We start from the raw sequence: 27,556 nt of genomic DNA on the forward strand, positions 1-27,556 counted from the left end.
AATACCACTAATCTCGTAGTTCAGGCAAATCCAAACCCTATTGAAGTAAAAACGTACTCAGAGGTTGTCGTTCAAATAGAGGAGACACCAAATAAGGATTCAATAGTTAAGTCAACAACAACAATGCCTGATGGAAATCAGGAAACTGCCATAAAAACGTTTAAGGAAGTTCAAACAAGAAAAATTCCTTATCTACATCTGAATCACAAGAGTAGACACCTTAATCAATCTACAAATCTATATCACGCAGAACATAAACAAACTTATGTTTCAAAGAATATTGAAGTGAGCTCAATCCGGTCATATGATAATTATTCACCACATATCTTCAAGGATCAAAAGATTCCCTAGAAGATTAATTTAGGATGGTCCAATCCATTTTCGGTAAGACAATTCTGTCTATCGCTCAGAACATCATATCGTCTTGTATCAACAAAGATAAAAGCTCAGAACAAGAAGATATTCTGAACGACAGAAGAGATTCGATTCTTCATCAGTAAGCTTTGAGGACAAACCTTTTTGAGGAAGGCAATGTTATGAATATAAACTATGTACAAATAAATAAAAATAGATAATAAATAATCATCATAATAATATAAATATAATAATAAATAAAGTAAATTAACTAATGATTAGTTAGTTAATAATGAAAAGGCATGTCTTAGAGACATGCCTGTTTGTGAAAGGGTACTTACCTGGCTATATATATAGGACCCTCATTCTCATTTGTACTCATCCTACATCAATTCTTTTATTCAATATACAATTACAATTACTGTCCTACGATGCATGTCTTTGTCTACGAAATATTTTAATATTTCCGCTGCGTCTACGACTTTTGGTCGTTACACTATACCTAGCACATACCACAAATTAGTAGACAATAGACACCATGAACTGCACCCCAAACTCTTTATTATGATTCAAAAAACATTCATGGCGGGACAATAACTTTACATTAGCTTTTCTGGAGAATTACATTAGCCAAACATCAAATGGATTGAGACACAAATGACTCTCAATTTATAGATTAATCCTCGAAGTGGAAATAACAGCTAGTTGGCTTGATCTGCGTCAAAATAATCTCTTCTGTTGATAAATCTTTGAAGATCTTTTAATCTCTGCCGTTGAAATAATTATTTTTGAGGAATTTTCGAATTTCTCATTAAACCCCTTTTTTATTAGCTCAAAAATAATTATTTTGAGCTAATTTCCTCAAAAAATTAACTTTGACTTGATCACAATGGCCCAAGGGTCCAATTTTTCTTGAAATTTCCAATATTCCCTTGGTGGGGGACCTACAAAATTTATTTTATTAGCTCAAAAATAATTATTTTGAGCTAATTTCCTCAAAAAATTAACTTTGACTTGATCACCATGGCCCAAGGGTCCAATTTTTCTTGAAATTTCCAATACTCCCTTGGTGGGGGGCCTCCAAAAATTAATTCTTTCAAGACCTACGAATTTTTCCACTTGAAGAATTTAATTTTTCTAGGACTTTAATTTTGACTCTAATTAATTAATTTCTTGGCTTAGGGTTAATTTTATTTTTTCCAAAAAAATTAATTAATTGACACATGAGGGGATTAAATATTTTTTCCACCATCAAATATTTTAGCCATGGTGTCTAAGTATGAGGAAGCATGCACTAAATTTTTTTACCTAAGATTTTATATAATTCAACCCTCAAAGGGGGAATATCCATTTGTTATAGACTCTCAATTAATTACCCAATTCTCTAACACAACATGATCTAGCAGACCAAGTGATTTGTAATAAAATAATTTAGTCAATTAGCTTAAATTATTCCCAAATCACTTTTACATAGGACTCGACTAAAACACTTGGACTCACCTAAGACTTTGACGATAAATTCCACTCTAGCTTTGGGGTGAGGTTGGAGGGAAAACTCTTCCGACCATCTGTGTTTAGAAACACAGATGAGTCAGTGAGACCTAAAACCTCCTAGGATGAAATTTTCGCCAAAGTAATAGGATTACCTAGGTTGTTACATACATACACTATCTTACTAGCATCATTTACATTACAAATTTTGCATAATGGGTTTACAATGACTACTGATGGCTTGATGATGTTGATCCTTGAAAAAAATTGGTACATTTGCTTCCTTGGAACTTTGGTAAAACGTGTGCAACAAGACTCAATGAGGCCCTCCAATGGACCTTCTACATCATGATTTCATCATTTTAGCTCACTTATAGATGGCTTCTTCATCACTTTATTAGGTACATGGCAGGCTTGTCATCAAGGCCTTGTTATTTTGCACATTAAAATAATGCAATGTTCCACTGAGCTTCCACGACGGGGAAACGTGAGAGTGGGGATACGCACAAGGGGGACGTATATAAGCCCTAGAGAGTTTCCCCAAAAAGGGGGGGACGTGGGGAAACGTTTCCCCAGGGGTTTCCACGTCCCAGGAGTGAGGAAGCGCGTCCCCCACCCTGGGGGGTGTGTCCTCGTGGAACACTGAAATAATGTTAGGGGAAAATTAGACTAATCGAATTAGATTGGATGCATATAAATAGAGATGATTCTCATTGTGAGAGATCATCATCATTGCTTGGAACTTCTCTCTTGTACGAATTTCATACTTTTCTCTTGGATGCTTGGAGATTATTTGATGCATTTCGATATCTTTGGAGGCTAAAATCTTGATCTATCTTGGAGCTACTTCTTTTCTATTGTTGGATATATCTCTTGTCATCTTGTTAGTACTATTTTGTTGAAAATTTTATTGGAATAATGTCTAATGTGTGGAATTATTGCAACTAAGTTAATTCTCTTGTGCCCTAGTTGTTTGAATATCATTGTAAAATGTTATTTGGTTGTAAATTGCGCATGTCACTCATTGCATGTCAATAGATGAATGCCGCTAGTGGATGGGATTTTGTTCTTCTTCCATGAAAAGGTAGGTAATTGTTGAAGAGTGATTGCTAGGGCATCATCCTTTTACTTCCTTGAAGATGAGTTTGGAAAATCTTGAATCATCATTGACTCCATAGCCCAAGGAATATGCACTGGTCCAAGAAAGATTGGTGATCAACCTTCCCTCCTCCCTCTTTTCTTCCCTTTGAAATTTTGGTCCCTCTTCCTAGACAGTCTAGCAGGGCACCCTGCGAAATTCTTTAGGGGATGAATTTTTCAAATCTGCTTGGATAGAAACCTGCACTGGTGTTTCCTCTAGAGGATCTCAATGTTTGGTGGAATTTTCACAGTCAATTCTCCAAAAATCTTATGTTCTAGGTTTGCTTTTGGAGGAAAAACCTAGTTGGTTTCCCTTGGAGAAGGTGGTCTTCTTGAGGGTCATACGAACATAGTATCTGAAGGAATAAATCTTACTAGGCCCTTTCTTCTGCCTTACCTTGACCTAGAGAGCACTTTGGAGGAATTACTTCCTCCGTTTTTCCTAAAATCCCTGGGTCTAGCATAAGCCCTAGTTAGGTCTCTCTAGGATAGCATGGCCTATTCAAGGTGTCTAATCATCTCATAAAGTTTCTTGAGGTCCTATATCATCTTGAAAGCCTTTACCTTAGGGATACTCATCATCATTGAAGATCTCAAACCCTAAGTCTTGAGTTTCCTCCTATGTCCTTGCAAAGCCTTTAGCTTCTTAAAAATCATTGAGCCCTTAATTGAGTCTCTCCTTGAATGGGCCTTTGGAATCACTTCATACCCTATTATTGACATCATCATTATAAGTGATTTCCTTCATATTGGGACTCCTCCCATGGGTGAAAGTCCATAAAGCGCAGGGGACACTGATTGAAGTGAGAGTGGGTCTTTGTCCCATTGTTGTCTTTTGGTCTAGTAATTATCCCATAGGTTGCCCCTCCCAAGACCCATACTAAAATGTATGGAAATAGGCCCCACCTTCAAAGGTTGTGATCCTTGGTCAAATCCTTTGCATTTGACAAGTATATATATGTATATGACATCCTCATTTCGACCAACCACAACACATAACATTGTCTTCTAAAGAAGCCACAGAAAGGAACAGATAAGAGGATGCAGTTGACCGAGTTTTCTGAAATTTGACCGAGTTTGACTTTGACCAAATTTATTGTTGATCGCGGTGCGGATTTGACTGCAGATCATTGATCACAGGCAGAGTTGACCTAAGGCCTTTGACTGCAGGTCCGAGCAGACTGCAGGGCTGAAATATTTATTATTGACAGTTGACCAGCATTGACTTTTCTGTTCTTGGGTGGTTTGACCAGCGTTGACTGGCTGGTATTTGACCAAGTTTGACTGGTGTCTTGGACTTGGTTTTAGGCACGATTTCTAGACAATTTATGTAATTATGAATCTTGCTGGAAAACAACTTACCCAAGAAGAAAATTTGCTGGGGTTTCTCCCAAGTTTGGGTGTCCTAGGGAAAATTTGTTTTTTATTGTGCATGACTGTCTCTTTATGATCCTACTGTTTTCATTGCATTATTGTTGAGATTTTTTGTGTATAATTGCTCAATGATATAAGCAGCATAAGATAAATTGATTGGAAATCATTAGGAAGTAATTATCATATCAGAAAATTGGTTTCTACTAAGCATTCTTGTAGAAAATTCAACACGTTGTGGTAGGTAACAGTCATTAGATCTTTTATTACCTAGTGACTAGTCCCGTTGACTTGCACTTCTTCGCACTTGTGGACATTGATAAAATTATCTTATCTTATTCTAGGGTTAATGCCCATTAAGTCTTTAATTGTCTTCTTTTCAGACCATCTATACCAGCAGGAACTGTGATTTATTTACAATATTTAATTGGTGCAAACACTTCTTGATTTCTTCTTGCCAGTGGTGCATGTTCCTCAGATGAACCTGTTGTAAATGACTGGTCTCCCATTTCTGCTATAGCTTGACAGAATTTTTTTAGTATTCAAGGGCCATGAAAATGTAAGTCACAAACTATTTAAATTGCACACCAGGATTTAGAAGGGAGTGATAAGTATATAGAGTTATATCTCATGTTTTGAAATAGAGCTGAAGCATGTTCAGGTTTTATTTTGGTAATTTGATGTAATTTTAGCTTTCTTAACTGGTTTGAATGTGCTAGATCAATATAATTTAGTTTATATCAATATTCAGAAAAATGGGGTGTCTATCGTCACTTGTAATACCTATATAAGCATGATGTTTTAGCCCTGTTTTGAGATCGATTTTACTAAGCTTTCTTTTTATGTTTATACTAAGATTTCATATACTGTTTGACAGGTATTATGACAACCCTGCACATTCAGCAGAATTGGGTGGTATAGATGTTACTAAATATGTTGCTGGTGCAATTGTGGTTTTTAATCTTGATACCAAACAAGTTAAGTGGAGCACTCAACTGGATCTTAGCACAGACTCTGGAACCTTCCGTGCCCATATCTACTCTTCTCCTTCAGTGGTTGATCTGGATGGTGATGGTTATTTGGACATTCTTGTGGGAACTTCATTTGGCTTCTTTTATGTTTTAGATCACCATGGTAAGATATTGAAGCTCCTCCCTTCTCCCTATTTTTCTCCTTAATTTTCATATTGCCCTCCATGCCTTTCCCATTTCAACGTTAAGTAAAACAAGCATTCTAAGAACTATGAGATAGGGAATTAAAATAAAACGGGAAAGTAAGATATGTCCATGTTGACATAGAGAAGCCAATAATCTGTATATACTGTTTTTATTTAATAAATATGGATATCTTGCAATTTATTTTCCAGCCTTGATATAACATTTATCGAGAACTATGCTTTTTACTTGTTTGTTTCAGTTAAAGTTCCAAAAGTTATCGCTTCTCTGAAAATAATAAAATATCTGAAATGGCTTGTCAGAAATGATATAGTGGCATTGTTAGAGGGTAATTGAGTGGTTGAATGAAAGACATAATTTCTGGTGTTGGTCGTGTAAAAGACAAATCACATGACTAACAATAAAATGTATCTACTTGTTTTTCCAAAAGAAAAAGGAAAAAATGTACCTGTTTGTTACCTGCTCCTTCCATTAGGGGTACCCAATGTTGCATGAAGCAGGGATGAACTGGGGACATTTGTTGGAAGCGGGGATGCGGAAGCATCATTTTCCAAAAATCTAGAAAGCGAAGCGTCTCGGAAGCATCTACTATATATATATATTTTATATTTTTTTCATTTATATTAAAAAAACATCCAAAATACCAAATTAGTTGTAGAAGACATGAAAACATGCATATTTTTACATAAATCAAGATAGATATGGCATCCATTGTACATCAATGATTAATTATTCCAGAATCAACCATCTACAATTTTGATTCCTCCTCTTGTTTGGCCTTTGCCTCTACTTCAATTCTATAGGGATTTTAGTCAACATTGCCTAAGTTTGATCAAACAGCTTAATCCAAGCCTTATATTATGGTAGAGAAAGCTTAACATGCCTGATCAATGATTTTGACTTGAGTGAAGGGTACATAATTGCTAAGGCCATGACAAAGGAGTTCAACAATCAATGACACCAACACTGGGGGGGGGGGGGGGGGTACATATGCCCTCATACATGATATAAGCCAATGAAATGCCAAAATCCCATTGATCCTAAAAACTGTTAAGTTTGCTGAATTTTGAATGGGATATGAAATTCTATCTTCTCCATATGAAGGCTGATGAGATTGGAACCACTCTTAAACATCCTGAGTCATTTCATGGTAATGTTAAAAATTTAAGTAAGTGACATTCTCCTTTATCTTTCATTTCCATCCTTTTACTTTAAGAATTTAACATTACCATTAAGGAGCACCTTGGGAGTATTCAGAAAGTGTAGTTCTTCACAGAACAGTTTGAAATTTCCGAAAACAAAAAAAGCCCCGCGGAACCGTCCACTTTCTCTCGGATCTGCTTGTGATCCGCGGTGGATACATGCTCGAACCTCCACAGATCCACACTCGATCCTTTCCGGATCCGCGGGTTGGGGCCCCACGAATCCAATTTTGCAGGAATCGCCAAAAAAAAGATGATTCGCGGATCCGATTTTAAAATCCGTGGTTCTGCCGAAGGATCGGTGGCAGATCTGTACGGGACGCGAATTTGACTTTGGATCCTTAGGAGGGGGGGCGGTTCCTGCAACACTGGGGGTACCTATAGTAAAATTCTCTGAGATGGATGTGTAGTTAAGACAAAATCTAGATTGTATTTAATACTTGAGATTATGTTTTCTAAAGGCACCTACGATACAGCCCATCATTAGGGGAAAGGACTGACTGACAAATTTTGAGGAGCATTGGATAGCACTGCAACCTCAGGGTTCTAGAATTTGAGCCTCAACTCCATATGATGGTGCATATTTCCATTATCTGGACGAAATGGAAGTAAAGTAAGACTTGGGATGTCTGGAATTTGTTTAAAAGACCTTTAAATTTAACAATTGCTTTAATTGTTAAAGTAATTTGTTTTTGATGAGAAAAAGTGAGTTAATCTAATGAAATGCAAAGGTTATTTGCATAAGTAAACTAGATGAATCTCAACCATTGATTTCTAGTGAAATTGGGATTTAATCTCAATTGTTAATCACTTTGGAGATTAGGGTTGTGGATTCAATTAATAAATCGAAGTTATAAAAAGAAAGCCAGGTTAAGCGAAAATACACAGTGAACACTAGAGAGAGGGAGATTGTAGTGGATGGGTGGATGACATTTATCCAAGCCCAAAGATGACAAAATCAGTGTGGTAAGAGGAATCAACCAAGTGTGGAATCTGTGCCATACAGGGCAGATCGAGTTGGTTTGGGGTGCAGATTAGGTCGTATGATGGCCATAGAGCAGACCAGGGCACAATTTCAGCTAGCAACACAACCATACAACAATGTATGGGGCCGTACATGCTGTGCGGATCAGACTAGCAGACAACAAGACGTTTGTGGGTGATTCAGAATTTTTTGGAGGGCCGTATAGGCTGTACAAGTGCCTTGTAATATTCCTAATAGGAAAATTTTATAGTGATATTAAGCAAAAATACAAGTGCAAACAGAAAATTTTAGCAAACAATTAAACACCCAGAAATTACACCGGAACTATGCCAAAATTTAGCCATGTTATTACATATGGAGAATAGTACAATGCATGAAATGTGTGCACCTGGGCTTGCCAAATCAAGCTAGACAACCCTAGATGAGAAAAATGCTACCCGAATGCAAAGGAAATACTTCTTCTCAATGTTTTGCATTGGTCGTGGATATTTTACAACTGCTGGCTAGAAGAAACCCCTGTTTGAGCCTCTAAAAGTGCTCAGAAAATTCTGGTAAATTAATCTTGAGCTCCCCACCAAAAACCCAGAAAAACCTAGAAGGGATTTGGGCAAATTCTACTGACCACCCGGGACCCAAAATTTAAGCTTACTCCTTCACATTGGCTGCCAACTAATTCTGTTGTTTGGGGCACCAAAACTCCCCCCAAAATTCTGTAAAATTAGGAGCCAACTCCTTGACCCCTGACCGACAAAATACATAAATGTTTTAGGCTAAATCCGACCTCCTGTAATTACCCAAAATTGGTGCTACGCTCTCCTTGGCAGAAACTGCATCCCCCATAACCACAACCGCTGAATATGGCACTTATCCATCCTGTAGAACTGACCTGAAAATTTCCTCTGGGGGAAGTTAGAGGATTTGTTAAATTATGGTATGTTCTATGCTTAGAGTAGTTTACTTACTTTTATTATTATCCACAGATTAGCAATCACATATACATTAAGTAAAGTGCAGATAGAATGTTAAATGATCAACAAAAAATAAGCCAATACAAGAGACACAAGATGTGGCGGCTAGCCAGGGACAAACCCCAATGCGGGGAAACCCTTTGATCAAATCTTCTTTGATATTCAATAGTTCAGTAGGGAGAAGTAATACAAAATCTGAATTCCATAATTTTATATTAGCAGTAGCAAACCCTAGATCAGCAAAGTCAAACTTGGTCAAACTAGCTAAAATTGACCTCTAAAATACTTGGTCAATTTCCGGTCAACTTGTCCTCGAACAGCCTGAAGAAACAACCCTTGAACAGCCCCAAAAGTTCAGTCAATTTGCAGATTTCTGAAGTCAACTTGCAGCCCTAAACTAGGGCAGTCAACACCGGTCAAACCAGAGGTCAGATCACCTTGATTTTCGTGCCAAAAATTGCGGCCTGCCTAGGAGAGGCAACCACACCCAATCCGCACTTCAGGAAGGTCAACGCTTGGTCAACGTTGGTCAAAGAGATGACTTGCTGCCATAGCATCCTTCTTTCTGGGTCTTCCTTGCCCTAGGACGTCTTCCTTTCAGCCACATGTGTGTGAGAGAGAGAGAGAGAGGCTCCTTTTATGCATAAGGGAGAGAGAGAAGATGAGTGAATTAAATTGTCCAAATGAGGAGAATGCTCCTTGTATTTATATGCAAACGTTGAGGTTGAATAGACATGACTGTTGGGCTTCTGAGCCTACATAAGTTTGCTGGTGAACCTTGACAATTTGTTAATAATCAAAATAAATTAATATATCCAAAAATACTTATTGGAATCGGATGTTCTTTAGATCAATCCTAGACCTCTTGATGAGAGGAATTTAGGAAAAATATTAGAAGCCATAAATAAGGCGATTCATATGGAGTTTGGCCCTAGTTTCCAATCTTAACACTCCCTCTCAACTAGGGAGAACTTCATCTGCAATCTGTCAGGCCGTCACTGCTATCCATCCATCAAATGCACTGTCCTGTACAACATGACCCCACTCTGCTCTGCTTTGCTTTGCTCGAACTATGAAGAAGAAGAAATGATCGAGGATGTATCATACCATCCTCCACTAACCCAAAGTCAGTCTCAGAGTGTGAACCACTCTCACTGATCCCAGATCAATATCATTGATCCTAGATCAATGGAGGTCATCCTAGCATAGGGAGTACGGTAGATACAGCGATGCGTCCATCGATAGTACTACTATGGTCCCTATCATCATTTCCCTTCTCATTGATCAGATGAGAGGTACTTCCCATGAGTCCCAGACTACATGGGTAGGATGCCTCGACAGGAGAACTAATCATCCTGTCCACAGGAGAACGAATCATCCTGTCCGGCGTATGCCACGGAGAATTAATCATCCTGGCCTACAAGAGAACTAATCATCCTGCTCCACAGTCGCCACAGGTAATGAATCATCTTGGCCCACAGGAGAACTAATCATCCTGTTCCATAGTCGCCACGGGGTGTCACAGAGGAAGGTTGAACCTTGACCCTGTACATAGTGCACCACCAGGGGATGGTGAGTTGCCCCGTGGTCACATGTTGCTCCAAGAAGTACCCCGCGCCCACCTGGAGCTCCCAGAGCTTAATACATCATACTCGACCCTCATAAGAGGGTCTTTGAACGACACCAAGTCGTTCTCGGAAAGTCAGGAATTTGACCTTTCCTAGGGGCTTTGTCAAAATGTCGGCGACCTGTTCATCTGTACTGATATGTTGGAGCCTTATTGCTCCTCGCTGCACCAGATCTCGAATATAATGGTACTTGATATCGATATGCTTGGAACGATCATGAAATACAAGATTTTCTGATAAACGGATCCCGCTCTGGTTGTCACACAGAATCACGGTGGTATCCAATGCAGTGTTGCACTAATCGCGATTTAATCCCGATTAAATCGGAAAATTGCGATTTTTTCAAATCGGAGATATTATCAGTCGATTAATTCAGGATTTTTTTTTTTCGGCAATTTTTATGAAAAAATCACAATTTTTTGGGAAAAAATCGCTGAGCAAAAAAAAATAAAAGTAAAAAAATAAAAAAATTATGAGGAGGAGGTGACCCAAGCTACCCCTGTCACCAGTGGAGGACGTTGTCTACCTCCTGTAGCTCCTAGTTCTTTAGCTTCTAGAGCACAGCGGAGTCTACTGTCAACTCCTTTGACCTCTACATCTAGAGGGGCAAAGAAAATCAATAGTATTAGAGTTTAGTTATTTGGTTCATTTCATTGTATATGATATTATGACTCATGATGTGAGATACATTATTATATTTTTTGTTGATATTTTGAGGCTGAGTTGGGAGACATGAGTCAGGACTTACTATTCAGGACATGATTCACTATTATGTGTAATGTGGCACTAGAAATGATATTAAACATCTTATATTTTAGTTCTTTTATCATATTTATGTGTCAATGTATTTATTTTATGTTGTAGATGCTTTAGATATTAAAAAAATTGAAAAAAAATGAATATTTTTGTATGTTACGATTTTTTTCTCGATTTTTACTGATTTTTTCCTGATTTTTACGATTTTTCCGATTTTTTCCCCGCCGAATTAATACCGATAACGATTAGTGCAACATTGATCCAATGTAAATCCATACAACTCACTGAAGAACTTTAGCAACCAGACTGCCTCACAGGAGGCCATGCTAGCAGCAATGTACTCTGCCCCTTATATGCCTTTTGCCTTTTATGATTTTTCTTTAATTAACTGCTCAGAGCTCAAAGGGGTAAGAGCAATATGTGTGAGATATAATAGCGGATACCCCCTTTTAAGGTAGGGCGGTTCATTGCCCACCAGGGGTTGGGACAATCATGGGTTCCTATAGGATGAAGGGGACTCATAGCGCCTATAGGAACTAGGGTGATGGCCATGATGATGGGGTAGAGCTCATGTATTGGCTTTTGCCCACGTGCTAAATGTATTTGTCTCGACCATCGTTTGCATTTTGTGGTACGTTTTCCTATTGAGTGTGGCCAATTATGCTTTTACTTTTCTTTTTAGTTGCATCAACCTCTGGGGCATCATTCCAAGCCTGACCCAAGGTGTGGGCAAGGGGAAGGGGAGAGCTAACCCTATGTGGACCCAGTGGAGGAATGTAGACCCCAGTGGGAGAAATGATGAATGTGGTAATAATGAGCGGAAAGGGGGGAATATATGCATATAAGGGAACGGGACCACGCAACCAAAATCAGGGTTTCCCATGAAATACCATCCCTAAATCCAAATGGTCAATAAAAGAGATCCCACGGGACTAGAAGCCAAGGTCAATATCCAAAGGGGTCTAGGGGACAAGAGCACAGACCTGGCCCATTCTTTCCGCCGAATCCCCTCATCAATCCATGCCCAAAAGTGTCCATGACAAACAAACTACAATACTCAATTACCAAATGACAAGGCATACCTTTAGGTTCAGGAGGCCACTCTTCAAACATACGATTATGGCAGATGGGTGAGGGATCACATGGCTAGCTTAGGTGGTAGAGAAATGGCACAATGAGCTAGTTGGTGGCTGCAAGGGGCTGAAGCTGTCGGCTGAGGACCATCTTGAAGAAAAAAATTCTCCTAGGGATATTACCCACAAAATGGTGGGTAACACCCCCCATGGTATACTTTTGGGAGAAGACTAGAACAGAGAGGTTGGGGATCAGAGTGATAGACCTTGACCTGAGTTGTTGTCGCGGTGCCTGTACAATCTGAGCAGCAACATTTTCTGGTATCGTTGCCGGAGACCAATTTCTTGGACCTTGGCTTTGCGACATTCGTCTTAATCTTCTCATTTCTCATCTTTCCATTTATCCTGCCAACGCCACATTTTCTGGCGTTGTTATTAGGGATACATTTTTGTGTCTTTGGTCCTCACGACAATTTTTCAATATTTCATCATTCCTTATCCTATCAACGCCACATTTTCTGGCACCATTATACCTCTTCATCTTTTCATCACCTTATTCTTTTTCCTCTCACTAATCCTATCATCTTGTTTATTTGCACCTTTAGCACTTGGACATTTAGGTTGGTTTCCTGTTTGGGTGGCGACTCCACTTATTCATCCATTCAGAAGAGCTTACTCTAGAAGGAATTCTAATAGCTTGGTTAACCCCGCTCCCGATCTTGAAAAGGTTCTAAGAACTCGGTTAAACAAATTACATTCTAGAAAACTTTTATTCTTTATCGGACAGTAGGCTCTCCCTGATACCCATTTGCTATTCCCCAATCCTATAAATCAAGACTTCATGGTTGATTACTTTAGTCCTTGCAGCTTTGCCAACATCCAGGGTTATCCTCATGACCTTCCAAAAGATTCCGCTATGCACAAGCTTTCGACCTTCCAAGGGAATAATGCAGTCAATGTTGTCGATCACATAAAGAAGTTCAAAACTTTTATACAAAGATATGCTCATGCAACTGTATACAATCATGAAGATGTACGAATGCAATATTTTCCCTTTCATTGGAAGAAGCCGCATTGGGTTGGTTTAAGGAGAAGCTGAATAATTCTTTTGATTCATTGCAAGCCCTTACCAATGCATTCAAAGATAAATTTGGGGATAAAAGAGAAAGAAAATACTTGGTCAAAGAGCTTAATACTATTAAGAGAAGAGAGAATGAAACAATTGAAGAGCTCAATCAACGATTTAATGGTCTTCTAAAAGATATGACTTAAGATTACAAGCCGTCTGACAAAACAGTGTTAGAACAATATCTTGAAGCATTTAATGCCGACACACAATATGAGATAAGACGTGCTAAACCTGCTACTCTAGCTGTTGCTCAAAATACTGCTGAAGAATTAGAAAGGCATAAAAAAGCTTCAAGCAAATCAGAAATTCCTGGTTTCGACAGAGGTCTAGTTAAAAGTAAAGGAAAAGAAATTAAGGAGGTAGAGCATGATCCAATTAAAGAATTAACTCAAATAGTTAAGGAAATGAGACTTGACTATACTCGAGAAATGAGTGCCATGCAGTCTAGGTTGGTTCAAATGGAAAAAAATCAAGCCCAAAATATGCAACCTAGACATAATAATAATAATAATAATAATAACAAAGGAAACAATAATTTGTGGCCAAGAAGGAACCCTCCAAATGACCAGAGACCTCCTACTCCGCTTGAGTCCGCCAATGTTGTTGATCAACCGATCCCATTTTGCAGACCATGTGAGAGTTTTCATGAAGAAAGTGCATGTGCCTTAGCTAGAAAAATCTTGGATGAAGCAGCAAATGAAAAGATAAACAATCTTGGTCAAAGCTCTTCCAAGGATAGTCGTTGCACAAACATGATTTCTTCAGCCTTCACCATCAATAACTTTAGTGATGAAAATGATCCTATCACACAGATGTATGGTGAAAAGCCATCCCAAGAGCAAATTTTGGAAATTGCAAAAAGTAAAGGTTATACTTATCAAAGGAGGGGTAAAGAACAAAGTCAGAATAAGCAGGCCACATCCGAAAGATATAAGTTAGGATTAAAGGTAGATTGGGTTGTGTGGATTAATAGTATTAAGATGTCTGTCCCAGTGCTTGAACTTCTAAAAATTCCATCTCAATGGGCATCATTCTTCAAAGCTTTGGGTATGGTTCAACAGGGTAATATCGATAACAATCCTAAGGATGAAGAAATAAAGTTGAAGGATTTAAACTACTACATGACCAATGAAGATCATCAACCTTTCTTCTTAACCTTGGATATTAATGATCGTCTGCTTCATAATTGTATGCTTGATTCCGGTGCCTCAACGAATGTTATGACTAAAAAGGTTATGGATCAATTGAAGTTAAAATTTTTAGGCTTTATCATAACATTTTCTCAATGGATTCTAGAAAGGTTGAAGCAGTGTTATCAGAACCTTTTGGGCCCAAAACCGGTTCGAACCGGTTCTGTGCAGAATTTTTTTCCTAATATTCAAGCCTAATAATCAAGCCTATGGGCCTAGTATTGCTATTGAAGTCATGATAATGTTAAATTCTTAAAGTACAAGGATGAAAATGAAAATTTTAACATTACCATGAAATGACTTAGGATGTTTGAGAGTGGTTCCAACCTCATTGGATTTCATATGGAGAAAGTAGAATTTTAGATTTCACTCAAAATCCAGCAGACTTAACAGTTTTTCAGGGTTTCAGGTTTGGGAGGATTGCAAAATTTCCATTGGATTTTGTCATGTACGCTAGTATTTAGTAAAGAGCACCAAGCCCTCTATGTACTTTGATGTTAGTGGCATTGGCTATCGAACTCCTCTATCATGATTCCACTAAAAATGCACCCATCACTCCAACAAAATCTTGACATGACATGCTATGTTTTTTCTATCTTATTTTAATGCCTAAATGGTTATATTGATGGCGAAGACGCAATACAGGCAATGATTTTGATGATATGTAGGCATTTGTTGTAGCATGATTTTTTTTGGATGCTAGAGGCCATCTAGAGCCTACTTGTTGATGCATTTTCGGTTCATAGATGGATTGCACTTGATGGTATTTTGGTTATGTAAGTAAGAACTTTTGCATATTTGTGTATAAATGGTTTGGATTCATATGGATGCTCATGAATATATATGTTTTTATTTAAAATATGAATTCTATGTGTTTTTGGTAAACCGTTTTTTTTCTTTGTTTTCCGGTTTTTACCGATTCTAGTCCGGTTCCCGGTCCACAAGGTTTTTCGATTCGATCACTAGTTCGTTTTGATAACATTGGGTTGAAGTCCTTGGTGTGGTCAAGGACTTACATGTATCCTTAGCTAATTATCTATACAAGATCATCACAATGGACATAACTATCATTGATGTACCTGATGTATGGGGTATGCTCCTCCCATGAAAGTTCGCAACCGATTTAGGGGGGATGTAATCTGATGGATTTATCATATGCCACTATTCCCGCAGTAGTAGGTGGTATGGTTAGATTATGAAGGGAAGTAGAAAGAAGATACCATGTCGAATTTCCAAAGAAACTGGAAAATGTTGAAGAAGTTGTAGCATAGGATCATCCACCCCTATACAGGGAAAAATTCATTAAGCTAGTTTATCACTTTTCTTCATCTCCTTTATCGTCCTATCTCCCGAGCAAGAAAAGGAGAAGGTTTCAGATTGACATAAATATGCACCATAGTTATCACATGCTTCATCATCCAAAGAGGGTCAAGTTTCAACAAGGAACATCTGATCAACAACCTATTGATCTACTTGTTAGCAAGTTGATGTTTTAGATTGTGCCACATTGATGACAATTGGTGCCATAGGGCATTTTTTGTATACTATCTCTAACCCTATTCTTTTTATTTATGTCATTAGTTAATTTTATTTTACCCACTTAGTTTTCGTATCTTTATATTTTAGTTTGTTAGAGTAGATTTTTCTATTCCAGCAGATATTCTATGTATGCATGATGATTTTGATTTTGAATGGATATCTATTTGATGGACTTATATTTTCTTGGATACAAGATTCTGGGATTGTCATGTTACTTCATGCATGCAACGTGTCTCCATATGGAGCCAGATGTTGCACCCATTTTTTCAACATTCTAAGGAAGCAAGATCCAAGGATTTCAAAGAATTTTTGCAAAGTCAAAATCATTAGCCAACAATCTATTGTATGTCATTGTAAACCCATTCTGCAAAATTATAATGTAAATGATGCTAGTAAGACTATGTATTTATGTAACAACATATGTAAGTCTATTATTTTGGCAACAAATTTCATCCTATGAGGTTTTTCGTCTTATTGATTCTTCTATCTTTCTAAACACAGAGGATCGTTATAATTTTTCCTTCCAACCTCACCCCAAAGCTAGGGTGGAATTTATCGTCAAAGTCTTAGGTGAGTCCTAGTGTTTTAGTCAAGTCTTTTGTAAAAGTGATTTGGGAATAATTTAAGTTATTTGGCTAAATTATTTTATTACACATCACTTGGTCTACTGGATCACATTGTGTTGCAAAATTGGATAATTATTTGAGGATCTGTAACGAGCGCATGTTCCCCTTTTAAGGGTTGATTTTGTAAAATCTTATGGAAAATATATTTTAGTGCATGGTCCCTCATACTTAGATGCCATGGCTAAAACATTAGAGGGTGGAAAAAATAATTAATCCCCTCATAAGTCTAATTAATTATTATTATTATTATTATTTTTTTTGGAAAAAATAAAAATAAAATCCTAAGACAGAAAATTAATTAATTGGAGTAAAAAAATTAAAATGTTGGAGAAATTAATTTCCCCAAGTGGAAAAATTTGTTAGTCAAAAAGAAATTAATTTTGGAGGTCCCCAAGGAAATATTGGAAATTTAAAGAAAATTTGGACCCTTTGACCTTGGTGGTTACGCCAAAGTCAATTTTTTGAAGAAATTAGCTGAAAATAATTAATATTGAGCTAATAAAACATGGTTTTAATAAGAAATTTGAAAATTCCGCAAGAATAATTATTTTCGATGGTGGAAATTAAAATATCATTAAAGATTTATTGATGACCAAGATTATTTTGATGGGGATCAAGCCAACTAGCTGTTATTTTCCACTTGGGGGATTTTCTCTATAAATAAAAGGCCTTTTGCTTCTATTTATCATCTTTAGATGAACTTGGTTTGATGTAATTTGTAAATGCTGGTGCAAAGCCACTGTTCTTCTCGGAATGTTTTGATCATCATAATAAAAGACTTTGGCGTGCAGCTCATGGTGTCTTTGTCTCATTGATATGTGGTACGCGTTGGGTATGTGCATACCTATTTTGTGCTTTAGATAATAATCATTATTTCATTGTAGATGATAGGAACATTCTATTGGTAAGTTTTGGGCTTATCTTAGGTGATTTGATTGATTGTCTGTTCTACCGGTTTCTGCTTGAGAAAATATATAGAGTTTGCAGGTTCCCTAACCCTTGGGCCCCAAGTTTACAAACTGTGGGCACAAGCTAACCGTGTTTGGATTTTGAATATTTTATATGGTTTTCTAACTCTGCTAAGGTGCTGGTTGAGCATTTATATTTTCGAAATACATCTAGCCATCTTCAAAATTTTATTTAAAAATTTATTCATAAAAAAATCTTTCAAGCATTGTACATGTATATTTTGTAAATATATTTTCTAGAATAAAATTTTGTAAATAATTTTATTTTCTAACCTTTGTTTGTAGTCGGGGTTTTTTGTGGTTTTGGGACTTTTTGAATTTTTGTATATGTTGAGGTTTTGGGCACTTGTAAATTTATTTGTGTAGGTGATTCTCAAGAAGATTTGCTGGATCAAAGCTAGATATAGGCCCTTGAGGGTAAGATCTAGTGTCCAAAACTTTTGCAGTGTTGAAGAAATTTGTAGTAAATATTGAAGATATGAAGCAAATCAAATTCTTTGGTGAGGGTTTTGAATTTTTCAGGCCTCTTGGGTCCAACATCCTCCATCTTTTTAGCGGTCCAGCCTCTAAGGCCCCAATGTCAGCTTTTTCTATCCTCCAGGGCCTAGCTGTAGGCCCCTAGAGGCCTCGACCTTCCCTTTGATCCCTTGTTGTGGTGTTTTTCAGCCTTCTTAGGCCTGGTCGTGAGGCCTTGGGGCTTGCGCCCTCCTCCCAACCCTCCATTTGCCATTCGCTCTACCTCCTCGACCCTCCTTTGCCTCGCCTTCCTCCACTCCTTCCTCTTTCTCCTGCTTACCCCTCTTCCTCCTAGCTGCAGCCTCATTTTAGGCCTTGCGTCCCCCTCTCCCCCTCCTTTCCTTAGGCTGTAACCCTCTTAGGGCTTGTGGCTGGCCTCTAACGCCTCAGTGCCTTGGTTGCAACAATTGTGGTGCCTACGACTGCGTTAAGGGATCTCTATCTCCCTAACATAACCTCATTAGGCCTTTCTCCCTAGCCATAGGCCTATGAGGCCGTGCTTTGCCTCTTCTAGCCTCTTTCTAGCCCTTGTTTGACCCTCTTCCATCTATGATTTGAGCATCTGATTTTTGGGACTGAATATTGGTGGGTTTTGTAGAGAAATTGGCCCAATTTTAGGGTGTTTGCAGGTGTTCCAGCCTTTGGAAAATTCGGGAGAAGTTGGGCTAATTTCTTCTAGGCCTAAAGGCCAAGGGTTTGATTTCTAAACCCTATTTTCTCTCACTGTTTGCCTCAGCTCTCTGAATACATTCATAACAATGGTGAAAAACACACATAAGTGGCATAAAAGTCATATCTAAGATATCTAGCATTTTGTCAAATCATTTAAGCAATTTGGGCATTAATCTCGTGTCATAGATCTAATTGTTTAAGAACTGTCATCTCTGCATAATAGGTGTAATTAGATCTGATATAACACTAAAATTGCAGCATAAGAAGGTTGATTAGCTCATAGTTACACTTGGCAAGATATTGGGTATCGCATTTGCTCATATTTGGCTCATACATGCTTGTCATTTTTTGGATTTAGAGTGATTTTAGTTACTGCTGTCCTAAAAGGCTTAATAGTTGCTCATTTGAATGTGATTGGGACATAAGTGACTTAAGAAATTTCCTTGCTCATGCTCTATAAATCATAATTATCTTGCAAATTGGTTTCTAATTGTTCCAAGTACACTAACGTTTGTGGTTTCATTGTGAGTTTTTAGAAGTTTATAAAATCACATCCAACTCACTCATATAAGCACTAAATCAAGAATTGAATATCATTGTGAATGGTAATCTCATATTGATATTAAGATCTAAGTGCTCTTTACTTGAAGTCTTTGAATTAGCATTGAAGTATCTTGTTTTTGTGAAGTGACAATCTATTTGGCAAATTAGTACTCTCATGTGGTCATTCTTGCTCTAAGTGTTCTTGGTCCAAATCTAATTGAGCACCTCTTGATTGTTGGCATTGAGTAGTATTGGCATAAGATCATTATTGGCATTTACTTTGTTGAAATATCTTGGAAGATTTCAAATTGTCTCAAGTAATTGTCATTTTCATTCCATATTGAAGCATTAAGGTGGATAAGTGAACTAAATTGCTATCATTGACATTGGTTAAGCATCTTGTGGAAGATAATTTTTTCTTAAGCACTTGGGTTGAAGAGATCTATTGTTTAGTATTGGCACTTGATATTTTGGCACATTCTTGTTGTTAAGATTGTCTTTCCATTTATTAAGTAAAAGCTAATCATAACTAAAGTGCTTAAAAACTTAACAATCTTACGTTAAGAACCACTCAATCTTCTCACATATCGTTCTAAGCTAGTTGCATTAATGAAACTACCTCCAAGCATAAGCTTGGTTGATAGACATGTGTTAATTTTAGATAACAATGGTATGTTCAATGCTTTAGCACAATTTACTTCAATGTTCCTTTAACAACCCATTGACAATTTCCAATTATATCTAGTAGCATAAGCTTGGTTGATAGACATGTGTTAATATTAGATAACAATGGTATGTTCAATGCTTTAGCACAATTTACTTCAATGTTCCTTTAACAACCCAATGACAATTTCCAATTATATCCAATAGCAATCACATTAACTTAATCACATTGACAATAAATGCAGATAGAACATAAAAATGTGTGCAGAAGTGTCAGGCCAGGCAGTAACTCTCTAAACGCAGAAAAAACTGATTCATTTTATTACATTAGGTAGCTATTGTTATATACAAGAATGTGACTGCTCAGTTCATCTTCTGATGACTGTTCACATTCCAGGTTTACCCAACTGCAGAGGATTAGGTGTCAACATTCCCCCCCTAATCTGAAGGGATGTTGGTGAGTCCAAGCATCATTCTGAATCTTTCAAGCTTTTCTCTTCCAAGTGCTTTGGTGAAGATGTCTGCAATTTGCTCATTTGTGGAACAATGACGGAGATGGATTGTTTTGGCCTCAACATGATGTCGGATCAGATGATATTTAGTATTGATGTGCTTTGTACGATCATGGAACTTTGGATTCTTGGCCAACTTTATTGCAGAGGTGTTGTCAATCATGAGTGGAGTTGATTGTACTTGTTTTACCTGCAAATCTTCAAGAATTTTCCTGAGCCACACAATTTTTTTCGTTGCTTCAGCTGCTGCCACGTATTCTGCTTCTGTTGTGGAATCTGCTGGAACTGATTGTTTGCGTGATCTCCAAGAGACAGCTCCTGATCCAAGACTCATAGCATATCCTGAAGTAGATACTTCAGTTTCTTTGTCTCCATCGAAGTCTGAATCAGAGTATCCAATCAAGTTGAAGTCGTCCACATGTGTATACTTGATTCCAAGGTCTTGAGTTCCCTTCAAGTACCTTAGAACTCTTTTTGCAGCAGACCAATGTACCTCACAAGGCTTTTGCATAAACCTGGAGAGGATTCCAACAGCAAATGAAATGTCTGGTCTGGTAGTAGTGAGGTAGATGAGACTTCCTACAAGCTGTCTATACTTTGTTGCATCCTCAAATTCCTTTCCTTCAATAGATGTGAGCTTTAAGTTTTGTTCCATTGGAGTAGCAAGAGGATTGCACTTTGTCATGCCAAATCTGTTTAACAAATCTCCAATGTATTTCTTTTGAGAAAGAAATATGGATTTTGGATGTTGGGTTACTTCAATGCCAAGATAGTAATGAACATAGCCCAAATCAGTCATTTCAAAACTTTTCCCTAATTCCTTTTTTATGGATGCAATGTAGCTTTCATTGTTCGCTGTCATTAAAAGATCATCTACATATACCACAAGATACACAACTATTTTGCCAACTTTCTTGACAAATAAAGTTGCATCATCAAGATCAAAATGATTGAAGTTGAGTTTCAGAAGATGCTCAGTTAGTTTTTCATACCAGGCTCGCGGTGCTTGTTTGAAGCCATACAAGGACTTCACAAATTTGCATACTTTATGTTCATGTCCTTTCACAGCAAATCCTTCAGGCTGGGACATAAAAACATTTTCTTTTAGATCTCCATTCAAGAATGCAATTTTTACATCCATTTGATGGACTTTCCAACCGTTCTGAGCAGCTAGTGCAAAGAGTGTCAGGATGGTGGCCCATTTTGCTGTGGGGGCAAAAGTTTCCTCATATTCGACCCCTTCCTTCTGTGCAAAGCCTTTTGCCACAAGCCTAGCTTTGTGCTTGTCAAGTGGGCCATCAGCGTTGTACTTGTTCTCGTAGACCCACTTGCAGCCAATTGGTTTGGTTCCAAATGGAGGATCAACCAGCTTCCAAGTGCCATTCTTTATGAGGGCATCATACTCCTTTTTCATCGCTTCTTTCCATTCATCATGAGAAGCAGCTTCTTTGAAGGAAGTTGGTTCAAAATCTGTAGACAAGTTCAATTCACAATCATAAGTAACATCCATATCAACAGGTGAATTAGAGTCATCTACATCACCTCCATTTTGTCGGTTTGAATTTTTGGTTCCTGTTTTTCCAATTTCATCAGGATGAACACTTTCAAGTGTCTTTGTCAGCCACTTTGGGGGACCTTTCTGAGATGGTCCAGGCTGCTCTATTGATTGAGTTGGGACTAAATCAAGATTGAGTCTGCTAATTCTATCAATTACATCACTTAAAGCATCATCCGTTGTTGGAGTTTCATGCAGAGGAGATTGTTCTTCAGAAGAAGATTCCACATGTTGATCTAGTATAGGAATCCCCCCTTCAAGATGTGGAATCTGATTATCAAATTCTTGAAATGATTTCGTTTTTGCGAATCTATCCAAGCGATCAAGTTGCCGCTCAACAACATTGTCAGATTTGGATGATTCAAGAAAAATGACATCTCTAGATACAACAAACTTTTTATTTACTTCATCATAGAGGCGGTATGCTTTAGAGGTGTTTGAATACCCCAGGAAGATACACTTACGACTTCTAGCACCAAGTTTGTTTCTATGTACCTTTGGTATCAAAGCATAACAGGTGGAACCAAAGATCCTGAGATGTTTTACCGAAGGAACATGTCCATACCACAATTCATAAGGAGTCTTGTTTCTTATAGCATTAGATGGACATCTATTCTTTATATATGCAGCACATAGAACAACATCAACCCAAAACATTATCTTTACATTTTTGAAGAAAAGCATGGATCGTACCATATTCAAAATTGTTTTATTCATTCTTTCTGCTACACCATTCTGTTGGGGATTATAAGGTACAGTTGTTTGATGTTTGATCCCATGTTGGCGAAGATAGTTTTCAAATTCATTTGATGTATATTCTTTTCCATTATCAGTGCAAATAGACCCAATATGAGATTGTGCATCATTTTCAATCCATTTATGAAAATTCTTGAATGTTTGAAAAGCATCAGATTTGTTCTTCAATAAATAAACCCAACACATTCTGGTGTAATTATCAATAAATGTCATGATATATTTATTTCCATTTGCAGAAGGAACAGGCATTGGACCACATAAATCAGAATGAATGAGTTCAAGCTTTCTATGTGCTCTTGAATGTGAATCATGAAAACACTGTTTGCTATGCTTTCCTAGAATGCAAGCATCACATTGCTTATGTTTCCTAGGAATTGTAGGCAAACCAGCAACACCATTTTTCTTTAATAAGCGGAGACTGTCATAGTTTAAATATCCAAATCTAGCATGCCATAATAAACTTGATGGAAGTGTACCTTCTTCATGATGAGAAATATATGAGAAATGTTGTGCATGAGCAGAGGTTCCTTGCAGTTTGAGAAGTCTTTCTTCTTCTATTCCCCTCATGACAAGTGAGTGGTCAGATGCTTTTCTTACCTCAAGCTTGCCATCAAACATATGAATGGAGTGACCTTGCTGGCGGATGTGGACCAAGGACAACAAGTTTCTCTTGAGCTGTGGGAGATATAGAACATGATCCAGAAGAAAGTCTGGAAGACTAGGCAGTTTAAGCCTGATTGTGCCAAGCCCTGATGGCTTGATTTTTGACTGATCTGCAAAGTATACTGCTCCATCAACATTGTCAGTGAAATCTTCAAAAAAATCTTTCCTATGAGTCATATGACAGGTTGCTCCTGAATCAAGCAACCAATCATTTTTTGAAGAAGCAAGTGAAGCATTAAACAAATCTTCATTTACTCCAATGTTACATTGTGCCTCAATATAGTGAGCAGATTCAGGTGCTTTACCTTTGTTTGTTTCATCAGTTTTACCTTTCTGCTGGTTTCTTTTCTGCTCAATTTTGTCCCATGGTAGCTTGCATGTAGATGCATCATGTGATCCATTTCGTTTGCAGCGAATGCAATGTAGATCTGCTTTTTCTCCTTGAGAATGTCTGCCCCCCCTGCCTCTGAAGTATCTTCCTCTTCGTCCACCTCTTCCTCTTGTAGAATCTTGAGCAGGATGCTTTTCTTTATGAGCAAGGCAAACAGTCTCTTCAGAGGATTCAGGGACTGTCTTCTTTCCAAAGGCTTTCTCTCTTTCATCAAACTTTTTCACAAGAGAGTCAAAGCTTATATCTTTAAGATTTCCATTTGCTTGTAAAGACTCAAGATAATTGGGGTAGGTAGGATAGAGTGCCTTGAGAAAAGCAATAAGAGGGATATCCAGCTCAACCTTAGTGGATTTAATATCATGCATTATAGACTTTACTTCAGATGCAAGAGCAAGAGGATCATTATTTTTCAGTTCAAGAGTGAAGAGTTTAATCATGAGCTGAACAACTTCAAGTGCAGAATGTGAGTCATAGAGTTCTTTCAGCTTTTGTAAAGCTTCAAAGGCAGTTGAATATGATGAAATATGGCGACTTACTTCTTCATTTACAGATGCTGCGATTAATGCAATTGCTTTGCTGTTCTTGTTTTCCCAAATGACGAGCTCTTTGTCTGATGTAGGCTACACTGGGTCATTGTCTCCTTCTCTGACACACACTCCCTTCCACAACTCATTGAAGATGAGGGTGTGTTTTATCATCCGGGACCATTCAGGATAATTCTCCTTGCCAGTGAGAACTATTTCTACCATAGAGATGATTGAATGCATTCTGTAAAAAATACTTCTGCTGATAAAAAAAAAACTTCCTTACGTTACAGCCTTATGCACTATATTTTCTTCAAATCCCTCTAATGTTTGATTTAAGCATCAACATTTCATTGAAATATTATGTACATATCAATATTACATATCACTTTATGCTTCAACACAACATTACCATTCAAATGAAAAAACTGCGCAATACTACTATGTCACACCATTCCAAAAAATAATACGTCCACCAGCAGCTTCAATGCGGTTCATAAGACTGCTTTGGAATTTAAGCATCAGCCATACCTCAAAATACTTAGTCACAATAATATTTTGTCGTAGTCAATAACAGTGGTAGAGGCTAATAATTATTATTGGAGCAGAGCAAAGTTCAGTTCATATCGCATGGTCAATGCCATGAAATTCTGCCACTTAAAAGAACAAATATGGCGTAGACACAGCGACAGATTTGGTCCTTTTTGTGGGGTAGAAACTAATGTTTGCGTTAGCGAATTGTAGCCTTGTGGGCTTCCATCGACTTTCACCAAACATGAAGCAAAATAAAAATATATTGATAACGTTAACAATGCTGCACATAAAATAACCTTGCTCTAATACCTGAGCGAGGGAGACTTCTGTAAATCGACGGTGGATCCGTTCTCAATACGGTGGGGGACTACGCCGGCCGGCCAATAATCCGTTCATCATGAGAAGCAGCAAATATTGGGGTCCCATTGATTTCAAAGCTGTTTGGAACAATTGAAATTTGTTCGAATATCAACCACAACGCACTCTGTTATGGTCCGTGTGATCCAACCATCAAATATCGAAATTGGACTCCAAATAGACCATTAGATTTCTTGGAATGGACGGTGCTTTTGTTGGGATCAAAGAAATCTACGACATTTCATATGTATTATAAACATGTGCAGGTACGTAGCTCTCCATTCATCAATCCCTTTAAGTGGGGACGAAGATCTTATGGTGCGGATGCGACTAGCCGCACTTCCAACCTTCAGGAAGCTGTATGGACGGATTGAGGAGGACCTCAAAGAAGTCAACCCGCGTGAATATATGAATACCAGACCGTCCGAGTTCTTTGTTTTTGGGTGAGAGTGAGGAAGCGCAGACAGTAGATTTTAAGTTCGGTGTATACAGAAGTATAACACTAGGGTAGAGACTCGTAGAGTACAGAGATCCATGGCTTCCGACTCCGATATGTTTTTGGTACCACAACACTGGGCGAAGGAATTTTTTTTTTTGGTAAGACAGAGGCGAGGTGAATCCGGCGACTCCTGCTCCACTTCTGGAAGACTGAGACGTTACAATCATGCAAAAAATTGTGCGAACTGTTAGAGGGCGGACTGGGCGGACTGGTCTATGTGCAACGTTTAGACAGTGGCAGTCACCGTGGAGGGAACAGAGGGACAGAGAGCCCAGCAGTGGACAGACTGCATGAAACTAGCAGAAGGGAGTTACAAGATTATGCCAAAAATGGAGCTGGCTCTGATACCATGTCAGGCCAGGCAGTAACTCTCTAAACGCAGAAAAAACTGATTCATTTTATTACATTAGGTAGCTATTGTTATATACAAGAATGTGACTGCTTAGTTCATCTTCTGATGACTGTTCACATTCCAGGTTTACCCAACTGCAGAGGATTAGGTGTCAACAAGAAGACTAATCAATGAATGAATTAAATTGATTTACAATGAGCAATGAAGCTCAATAAATAATGCAAGAGTATTTACAGAAATAGAAACAACAAGTTTCTACTAAGAAATAGAAACAACAAGTTTCTTCTAAGAAACTGCTAAACCGAATAAGCATTAAACACTAAAATAGCATTATTCTTATAGTCCATGTGACAACACCGGATCCCAGACTAAACACATACCTAGCTGTATATTTACGGTCATCAATCGAGCCGGCCCAGTTAGAATCGGTGTAACCACTGAGTGTAGGATCGAAACTATGAGTGTACAAAAGTCCATAATCAGGAGTGCCATGCACATAACACAGCACACGCTTCGTTGCTATCCAATGATCAGCCTTAGGAGCTGACATGAAGCGTGAAATGTAGCTCACTGCAAAACTGATGTTAGGTCTAGTGGCAATAAGGTAGATGAGGCTGCCCACTAATTGCCTGAATAAAGTTTCATCCACAAGTGGTGAGGATGACTGAGCTGAAAGTTTGAGCCCTGGTTCCATAGGAGTCGTGGCAGGTTTGCAATCCTGCATTCTGAACCTGTCCACAAGATTTCTGTGATACTTGGACTGAGAGAGAAAGATGTTGTTCTTAGTCTGCTAGACTTCAACCCCCAAACAAGTAATGAAGAAGTCCCAAATCTGTCATATCAAAAGTGCTGCACAAATCCTGTTTGATCCCATGGATCAAATGTGCTGAACTGCCAGTAATGATAAGGTCATCCACATAGACAACCACAAACAGAATATCATCACCAGTATGCTTGATATACAGGTTTGCATCAGATGGACTCCAGTGAAAGCCATGATTTGTTAGGTACCTATCAATTTTCATGTACCAAGTCCAAGGAGCTTGTTTTAGACCATAGAGTGCTTTGACTAATCTACAGACTTTCTGTTCTTGATCGGCAACCTTGAATCCTGGAGGCTGCATCATGTAGATTTCTTCCTGTATGTCACCATTCAGAAAAGCACTCTTTACATCCATCTGATGGACTTTCCAACTAAACTGAGCTGCTAAGGTAAGGACGAGCCTTATGGTACTCATCTTAGCTGTAGGAGCAAAGGTCTCCTCATAGTTTGTGCCTTCCTTCTATGAAAACCCTTGAGCAACAAGGCGAGCCTTATACTTGTCTAGGGTTCCGTCAGCTTTGTATTTCACTTTATACATCCATTTGCAGCTAATGGGCTTCTTCCTTGTAGGAAGATCAAAAAGGGTCCAAGTGTGATTCCT

The 27,556-nt window shown here is 38.0% G+C and overlaps 1 protein-coding gene across 1 annotated transcript in view; it reads left to right on the forward strand.

Annotated features, from left to right (window-relative positions):
- Positions 1–27,556, forward strand: part of DEX1 (defective in exine formation protein (DEX1)) — a 320,259-nt gene that overhangs the window by 184,073 nt on the left and 108,630 nt on the right. Inside the window, exon 9 of the mRNA XM_089441661.1 lies at positions 5,234–5,490. Within this exon, the coding sequence (XP_089297787.1) occupies positions 5,234–5,490 (257 nt within the window). The remainder of the gene's footprint in view (positions 1–5,233; positions 5,491–27,556) is intronic.

The sequence above is a fragment of the Pinus tabuliformis genome, chromosome 9 (assembly GCF_031772625.1).
Source record: "Pinus tabuliformis cultivar Carrire ecotype Pingquan chromosome 9, CPIR1, whole genome shotgun sequence".
NCBI classification, from domain to species: Eukaryota; Viridiplantae; Streptophyta; class Pinopsida; order Pinales; family Pinaceae; genus Pinus; species Pinus tabuliformis.